The sequence below is a fragment of the Nansenia antarctica genome (genome assembly GCF_963989245.1).
Source record: "Nansenia antarctica genome assembly, chromosome: 11".
Taxonomy (NCBI): Eukaryota; Metazoa; Chordata; class Actinopteri; order Argentiniformes; family Microstomatidae; genus Nansenia; species Nansenia antarctica.
Genome location: NC_137681.1, coordinates 16,911,044 through 16,920,488, shown reverse-complemented (window position 1 = coordinate 16,920,488; position 9,445 = coordinate 16,911,044). Strand labels below are relative to the sequence as shown.

General features: G+C 44.8%; 1 protein-coding gene across 1 annotated transcript; it reads left to right on the top strand.

The window, feature by feature from the left end:
- Positions 1-8: 8 nt before the first annotated feature.
- LOC308167885 (inverted formin-2-like) lies at positions 9-9,439 on the top strand (the record flags this gene model as incomplete). The annotated part of the gene is made up of 3 exons (XM_080542362.1): positions 9-22; positions 5,918-7,997; positions 9,392-9,439. The coding sequence occupies 3 exons, from the start codon at positions 9-11 to the stop codon at positions 9,437-9,439; spliced, it is 2,142 nt and encodes a 713-aa protein (XP_080398488.1).
- Between the last annotated feature and the right edge of the window lie 6 nt (positions 9,440-9,445).

The following is a 9,445-nucleotide window of genomic DNA, read 5'->3' as shown; positions in this document are numbered from 1 at the left end:
GCTTTAAGATGGCACAGACAAGGCTCGTCTGAAAGTAAAACATCAAAATATCGAGGGCATTAGTTATAAGTTACCCCTAATGGGCCAGCATCAGGTGCAAATGAAAAGTAACATTATTTAAAAAAAAATATTGACATACGGTCACTGAGTACTGCAGAGTACTATTTTTGTTGCTTTAATAAAGGCTGGCAGTCTTTAATTTAACTGTTGTTGGTGTGGACTATATACTGGGGAGGTATTTGAATGAATGAATGGTCTTTATTGTCATTGCTACAGTACAGGTACCAAACAACGAAATTTAGGAGGGGTGGCTCCCCTGGTGTTAGGAAGAAAAAAAAAATATATATATATAATATTCAGGGGTCAAAAAATGTATACAAATATCGGATCGGTATCGGTATCGCCGATACCCGAAGCCCAGGTATCGGTATCGGTATCGGTAGTGAAAAAGTGGGATCGGGACATCCCTAGCTAAAATGTTGTCAGCGTTCATGGACCAAATTGGATGTGTCGATCCATGGCGCTTCCAATTTCCTCACGATAAAAAATTCTCGTTTTTTTCACACGTCCACCATTCGTATAGCAGAATTGATTACTTCTTTATAGACAGAACACTACTTCCCTTTGTCAAAAACGTAGAATATTCAACCATAATTGAATCTGACCATGCCCCAGTACTATTGGATCTGTCCTTCCCACTTAACTACTCTGACCGCGCTCCATGGAGACTTGATACCACACTACTAACAGATAAAGAATTCTGCCAAATGATTTCAACTGCCATAGACAATTTCTTGGAAACCAATAGGGACGACACTGTTTCTCCCTCCCTGCTCTGGCAGACCCTTAAAGTAGTAATAAGGGGGGACATTATTGCATACACATCTAGGCTGAACAAAGCTAGGAGGCAAGAACAGGAGCAACTTCTCAACTCAATGATTGACATAGATCATCAATACTCTGACTCTCCCACCCCGGAGCTTTACAAAAATAAGCTGAATCTCAAAGCCAAATACGAGTTATTAACATCCGATAAGACAGAACGTATGCTGCTGAAATCACGAGGCTTTGTTTATGAGCATGGGGAAAAGGCTGGTAGAATGTTAGCGCATCAATTAAAATGTAAATCCTCTGACCAACAGATTCCACAAATTAAAAGAGAAAATGGGGAGCTTACAACTGACCCCCTCGAAATCAATGAGACTTTTAGGGCATTTTATTCCAAATTGTACACTTCTGAGGCACCCAATGATGATACCAATATGCAACATTTCTTCACAAATTTAAATGCCCCTGTTATCAACCCTGTTCATAAAGCAGAACTTGAACTACCCTTCCAAGACACCGACATTTATAATGCAATCACAGCTATGCAAAGTAGTAAGGCCCCGGGCCCTGATGGATACCCCATCGAATTCTACAAAAAATTCTCAACCAAATTAACTCCGCTCATCTTAGAAATGTTCAATGACTCAATGGATAATGAGGCCCTGCCACAGACGCTAACAGAGGCATTCATAACCCTTTTACCGAAACCAGGGAAAGACAGAACGGAGTGTGGTTCACATCGCCCCATCTCGCTGCTCAACAGCGATGTCAAGATATTAGCTAAAGCACTCGCCCGGCGTCTAGAGTCCGTCACAGACGAGGTGATCTCCCCTGATCAAACTGGCTTCATGCTGGGCCGCCACTCATTCTCTAACATCCGAAACCTTCTAAATGTCGTACATTCTCCTACGTCCGAGGAGGTACCTGAGGTGGTTCTCTCCCTGGATGCGGAGAAGGCTTTTGACAGAGTGGAGTGGGCGTACTTATTTGAATGTCTGAAAGCTTTTGGCTTTGGACCCACTTTTATTGCATGGATCAGACTACTATACTCATCTCCTAAGGCAGGGGTCGGCAATTAGGTTTGGCCTCGGGCCAAATTTTTTTTGAGCCACTAGATGGCGGGCCCGAACATAATCAAAGGCTAATTTAAGTAATTGATTGTTTTAAAATGTGACACGTTCTAATGCTTTGACTTTTCTTTCGACTGTACACATCGCTAGTCAACTAACACAGCTTGTTTTGTGAACCTGCTAACAATGTAAAGTAGTGTTCTAGTTAACTAGGTAGCTGTCCAATCCATTATGTTGCAGTATTTTGGCTTGATTAGCGAGTTTGTGTTGTGATTCTCAACAACGTTGAAACGTAGTTTCACACTTTTCCATATTTTTGAATAATAAATGTGTGGACTGACGATGTAGCGTAGCCTAACTTATTCTAATAATTATGTAACAGTTTCATTCTGATAATTATTCCCCCCTCCTCCCAGACAAGGTCACATTATTATTATTGGATTGGTTGTTTGCGTGCCGGGTGAAGTTAGCCAAACATTTAACCTGCTAGCAAGAGAAACATAATGTCACTCTCCAAAGGTCTAAAGAGGAAAGTTGACGGTGGAAACAGGGCATTTAAAGAGGAATGGACAGCGAACTATACGTTCATCCTACCTGGTTTCATCAATGCAAAGCCGTTGTGAGAGACATTTTCCGTGCTCACAATGTTCCCTTTCTATACGCGAGTCGTCCTTTTCGTCAATGAATGCGATAAAGACGCACGAGAGGAATCGATGGATGCATAAAAACCTTGAGAACTGCCTGTGGATTAAAGTGACGTCAATATCACCAGATATCAAGCAAATACTGACCGATGGGAGATGCTTTTTGTTTGCGCCGATTTTGTTTTCAATGTTTTTCAGAAAATTAAACAGAATTTGCGTTGTTACTGTTCATATGTGTGTTGCAGTCACATATACGTAAACATTACGTTTGAATGGCTTACTGAGCTCGTGTTATTTTGTTCAAACCACACACGGTATGTCGGCTATTTCAGCACCGTGACGCGTTGTCCACCTGCTTATGATTCACTCTGAGGGGTTCAGCGTCAGTGCGCTTCGGTGCACCTTGCTGCCTGATTGTCTGTCCCTGTGTCATTCACTCTCAACATGGATAAAAGTACAATAAGCATTATTCAGGTGGAGTTCGATTCTCTATTCGGACATTATAGGCGCTATATGTGGGACTGTCGGTCCGATATTATTATAAAAAAATAAAAAAAATAAAAAATAAAAAGTGGATTCTCAAAATAATCTGCTGGGCCAAATATTATTGGTGACGGGCCAGCAATGGCCCACGGGCCGCCTATTGCCGACCCCTGTCCTAAGGCATCGGTAGTTACGAACGGGAAACGCTCCACATTTTTCTCATTGTCGAGAGGGACACGCCAGGGGTGCCCGCTGAGCCCACTCCTATTCTCATTCGCCATCGAACCTCTGTCTATCATGTTAAAATCTTCTCCAATAATAAATGGAATTTCTAGATGGGGGAAGGAACACAAGGTGGCGCTATATGCCGACGACTTACTGTTGTATGTATCTGAACCGGTGCAATGCATTTCCCATATAGTTCAGATGCTGCATAGATTTGGTAGCTTTTCGGGATACAAGATCAACCTCACTAAGAGCGAATGTTTTCCAGTGAACAACCTAGATCTCGCAATCCCACAATGTGACTTGCCCTTCCATTTGTCTAAATCTGGCTTCAAATATTTGGGAATTAATATTACACGGTCCTTCTCTAAACTACATGAAAAAAACTTCACGCCCCTTGTTAATAAATTAAAAGATGATTTACAGAAATGGAGGTCCATTAATTTATCACTGGCAGGGAAGATCAACTGTATTAAGCATTAAGATGAACGTTCTACCCCGATTCCTCTACCTTTTCCAATGTCTCCCTATATTCCTCCCAAAGTCCTTCTTCTCGTCCATAGATAAGTCCATATCATCTTTCATTTGGGGGGGGTAAAGTCCCTAGAATACAGAAAAGACTTCTACAGCGACATCGGTCCCAGGGCGGACTGGGCCTACCAAATTTGCTTTATTATCACTGGGCTGCCAATATTCAGAAAATCATATACTGGGTCCATTCACCACAGCCGTCTTGGTGCGAAATAGAAAATGAGTCATGTCTTTCAACATCCCTCTCCGCCTTGATTACCTCCAAACTCCCTCTATCTGCCCCACACTACACCTCTAACCCTGTTGTTGTTAATACATTACGAATATGGTCACAATTTCGACGCCACTTTGGTTTAAAAGATTTCTCCAACCTAGCCCCTATCTGCAATAACCACCTTTTTGTCCCCGCCAGAATAGACAATGCTTTCGCCTTATGGAAAAGACTCGGTCTCTCCAAATTTAAAGATCTCTATACTGAGGGCGTCTTCTCGACCTTTAATCACCTCTCTCAAAAATTCAACCTTCCCCGCTCAAGTTATTTTCGATACCTCCAGGTCCGACATTTCATTAAAAGTTTGGATCCAAACTTCCCAAATGCACCACAACCTTCTGCTATAGATGATATCCTCCAAATTCCTCCCAATCTAAAAGGCCTAATATCAAGTATTTACTCTAGCATATCATCCCTCGGAGACACTTCCCTCCACAAAATTAAAGAGAAATGGCAGGAGGAGCTAGGGGACGTAATACCCGATGACTCCTGGACTGAGGCTCTGACGAGAGTTAACGGGAGCACATCATGTGCTAGACTAGGCGTAATCCAATTTAAGGTCTTGCACCGAATTCACCTTTCCAAATCTAGGCTAGCCAGAATCTATCCTGACGTGGATGAGAATTGTAGCAGATGTCATAACGCTCCGGCAACGCTAACACACATGTTTTGGTCATGTCCCTTATTATTTGATTATTGGTCAGCAGTTTTCAGGACCCTCTCACAGGCACTAGATCTGAACCTGCAACCTAACGCCTACTCAGCTATCTTTGGCATAGCGCCAACTGACCAACAGATTATTAACAAGCATAAAGACATTGTGGCATTTGCCACTCTACTTGCTCGACGGAGGATTTTGCTTTGTTGGACATCCCCCAAACCACCGAATTCCTCCTTATGGTTGACTGACCTTATGCTTCACTTGAAACTTGAAAAGATTAAATATACACTTAGGGGGTCCAAAGACCGCTTTTATTTCACCTGGAACCCAATAATATCCTATTTCAACAAACTAAAAACCCTCCCTGACAATGCAAGTGCGCTGGATGCTGAGTGATGACATATGTTGTGAATCTATTTATCAGGATAAACCCCTAGAGATACATCATCTCGTTCTAGAGAGGGACATATTACAATCATAACAGACATGGTATCACAGACCAACACGACCATCTCATCTATCCTCACTTACAAATGAATTGCACTTTATTTCTCTTTATCTCTTTGATTACTTACCTGTACTGTCTTCATTACCTATCACCACTGTTATTATTATTATTATTATTTATTGTTGTTTATTTATATCCTTCGTCCTGGGATGCACCACTTGGGATTTTGTGGGGGGGGGGGGGGGGGGGGGTTGGGACATGTTTGTGTTTTGTGTAAAAACAAACCAAAACTGAAAAGTATTATTTTTGTATATCTGTAACATCTCAATAAAAAGAAAGTAAAAAAAATATTTAAAAAAATAAAATAGAAACCATTAGACAAGGCGTTTTCAAGGCAAGCTCTTCTGTGTCAGGCAATTTAGAATGTTGAAGTTTTTCCAATTGTCCCATTGTGATGCAATAAGAAACTATTACAACATTTGCAACATTTGACAGTGCTACAAAAACACTGTGTGCATTGGCCATTGAGATAATATAGAGATATTGAGATATTGAAAGTACTGGGATTCATCTTAATTATGTATTTTCCAGTTTTGGATATACTGCCAATGCTGAGGTAGGTGTGGGATGCATTAAATGCTAATCAAATGTTGGTGGAACAACAGTCACAGTCACTTTCTGTAAGATTTCCCAAACATCAATACCTATGTTGTGTGTGCGTGTGCGTGCATATGTGCATGTGTGTTTATGTAACAGGGAGACTGAGGACCTGGACCTGAACATCCAGTGTGAGGCCTTTGAGGATTCCATGGCCGAGGATGCGGAGGAGATGGAGAGGGTGTACGGAGGCATCGACATGAGCAGTCACCAGGAGGTCTTCACCTCCCTCCTCACCAAAGTGAGCAGCTCCCCAGCCTCTGTCCAGCTGCTGTCCATCCTGCAGGCTCTGCTGCTGGTGGCTCCAGGACGGGGAGACGTGTGGCTGACCCTGGAGGCCCTGGCTGTCCGTGCCACTCTGCTGGCCCACGACTCACAAATGGACTCCGCTGAACGTTTGATGGAGCGCCTGCTCTCTTCCAAGAGACAACAGATCTCAGCCAGTCCCAAGACCAAGACCACCAACAGGGCAATCCAGACAGACTTGCTCGGCAGCACAACCAACCAATCAGACGTGGCTTCCGTAACTCCCCCTCCTCCCCCTCCTCCCCCTCCACTTCCTGCTGCTACCCCAAACCCTCCTCCTCCCCCACCCCCACCCCTGCCAGGCACCACTTATGGTGCACCCCCACCACCTCCTCCTTTACCTGGGATGCCACCTCCTCCTCCACCACCTCTACCAGGGATGGGGCAGGGAGGTCCACCTCCTCCCCCTCCCCTGCCTGGTATGGGCCCCCCACCTCCCCCTCCCCTGCCTGGTATGGGCCCCCCACCTCCCCCTCCCCTGCCTGGTATGGGCCCCCCTCCCCCACCACCCCCTCCCCCAGGTATTGGAGGAGGTATTATTGTGCCCCAGAACGCTCCTCTCCCCAAGGCCAGCCGCTGTCCCACACTGCGCATGAAGAAGCTCAACTGGCAGAAGCTGCCCTCCAGAGTGGTGTCTGAAAGCCAATCCATGTGGTCGTCAGTGCAGTCTGATTCCCTGGAACCTGACTACTCCAGCATTGAGGAGCTCTTCTGTCTGCCAGTGACTGACTCAAAGGCCAAAAGTACCAACACTACGGTCAAACGAGAGCCCAAAGAGATATCCTTCATTGATGCCAAGAAAAATCTAGATTTGAACATATTCTTGAAGCAGTTCAGATGCTCACATAAAGACTTTGTAGCTATGATCCAAAATGGGGACCGTTCCAAGTTTGACGTCGAGGTGCTGAAACAGATGCAGACGTTACTGCCGGAGAAACATGAGATTGAGAACCTCAAGTCATACCAAGGGGAGATAGAGAAGCTGGCCGGTGTGGATCGGTTCTACCTCGAGCTCCTATCAGTTTCATGCTACACCATGAGGATCGAGTGCATGCTTCTCTGTGAGGAGACCCCTTCTGTGTTAAAGATGCTGCAACCCAAAGCTGAGCTGCTGGACGCAGCCTGTGAGAGTTTGAAGGAGAGCACCCGCCTTCCAAGTTTCTGCAAGCTCATACTTGACATTGGAAACTTCCTCAACTATGGGAGTCACATAGGCAATGCAGATGGCTTCAAGATCAGCACCTTGCTGAAGCTCACAGATACCAAAGCCAACAAGTCCCGTATCACATTGCTCCATCACATCCTGGAGGAGGCGGAGAAAACCCATGCTGACTTGCTGAACCTTCCGGATGATCTAGAGATCTGTGAAAAGGCTGCTAGAATAAATGTGGATTCTATTCAGGCAGAGTCGAGCTCACTGGTCAAACGGTTGAAGGGTTCTGAGAAAAAAGTGTCCTCTTCTTCTCAGGAGGATATCAAGCAGCAGTATCTCACTGCTATGAAGGGGAACCTGGAGGCCTGTGAGAAGCTGCAGGAGCTCTTTGCCTCCATCAAAAAGAAGAAGGAAGAGCTAGCAGAGTATCTGTGTGAGGACACGTCCCGCCTCTCACTAGAGGAGCTGTTCAACACCATCAAGACCTTCAGAGGACTCTTCCTTAAAGCAATCAAGGAAAACCAGACCTGGAGAGAGCAGGCCATCAAGGCAGAGAAGAGGAAGAAACAGCAAGAGGAGGATGACGCCAAGAGACCGAGGGGGGAGAACGGAAAAATAATTCGTAAAGCCCCCCCAGTCCAGGAGGAGGGCTGCATCATGTTGGACCACCTGTTGGCTATGATGAAGGGCAATGCACTAAGGAAGACCACCAGGGCCCAGGCAGACAGGGGCAGCCTGCCCTCTAATGACAAGAAAAGGGATAGCACCCAGCCTGAACATGCCAAGCTTGAGCGATCATCAGCCGTAGATACCCAATATGGCATAGAAGTGGACAAGGTGGCATCAACCATTCAGCAAGGATCGCAGGACAGACTGCCACACACAGGGGAGTCCACATCAGGCCTTCCAACAGGACTCAAACTGGATTAATCAGAGACCATCGCCCCCCTCAATCCTGGATTGGATCCCCTGCTCAAGGAGGGATCTTCAGAGAGAGATGAGGGCATCAGTGGCGGCTCCTGCCAAATCTCTCAGGGGGGGCAATTGTTGCGTTGATGGTTAAGGTGACACGTTCAAGGGTAAATTCACCTAAATCAGCGGGCTTAAATAAATTGACTCTCACAGCCAAAAAATAAATAATAAAAATAAAAAAAAGCTCTTTGGTCTTGCCCATTGTGGAGAGGTTGGGGTCTGATTGATTGAGTGTGTGGAGTGTGTCTTTTATAAAGGTAACGAGTTCAAACTGGTGCAGTTAATACAGGTAATGAGTGGAGAATAGGAGGGCTTCTTAAAGAAAAACTAACAGGTCTGTGAGAGCTGGAATTATTACTGGTTGGTAGGTGATCAAATACTTATTTCATACAATAAAATGCAAATTAATTATTTAAAAGTCATACAATGTGATTTTCTGGATTTTTGTTTTAGATTCCGTCTCTCACAGTTGAAGTGTACCTATGATAAAAATTACAGACCTCTACATTCTTTCTAAGTGGGAAAACCTGCAAAATCAGCAGTGTATCAAATACTTGTTCTCCCCACTGTAGTTACCGAAATAAAACACAGATCAAAAGATTTAATGTACGATTCAAGTAGCCGATGTCCTTGACAACTGGTAAATGTGGTGGAGCAGGATTTAGCTTCTCTGAGGAGTTAAGTAGAGAGAGCAGCCTGTGGCTGTGGAAAGGATTGGGCTTAAATTGAGGATACACTAAAACGTGAAACTGACAAGCGCCAAAAAAGCTCCCCTGCCAGTTCCTGCCAACAGAGACTTGTTGAGACCAGCGTGCAGGGGGTTGGCACGGGTTCACACCGAGGCTGGTTGAGGCAGAAATCGAAGGACGTCGTGTGTTTTTATATTCCTCATTCGATTCCATGCATTACAATAAGCCTGTCCACCGATTTTCTACCTCCATGGTTGGAACCACGAGACTAGACACTACATGGTCATGGATGTGCCTAGGGACACAGCAAGCATGACCAGGGAAAGTTGTCTCCACAGGACCTGAAGCACAAAGCACCAATTCAGTTCAAGAAAAGAGAAAGAGTAGAGAAATGTATGCTTGTTACACAGAAAGTGTTAAAAAATAAAACTGACGTCATAATCTGCCCTCTAGGGCCAGCATCAGGTGCAGATCAAGCGTCAAGGGGGTTACTATCGTTGAACAGAG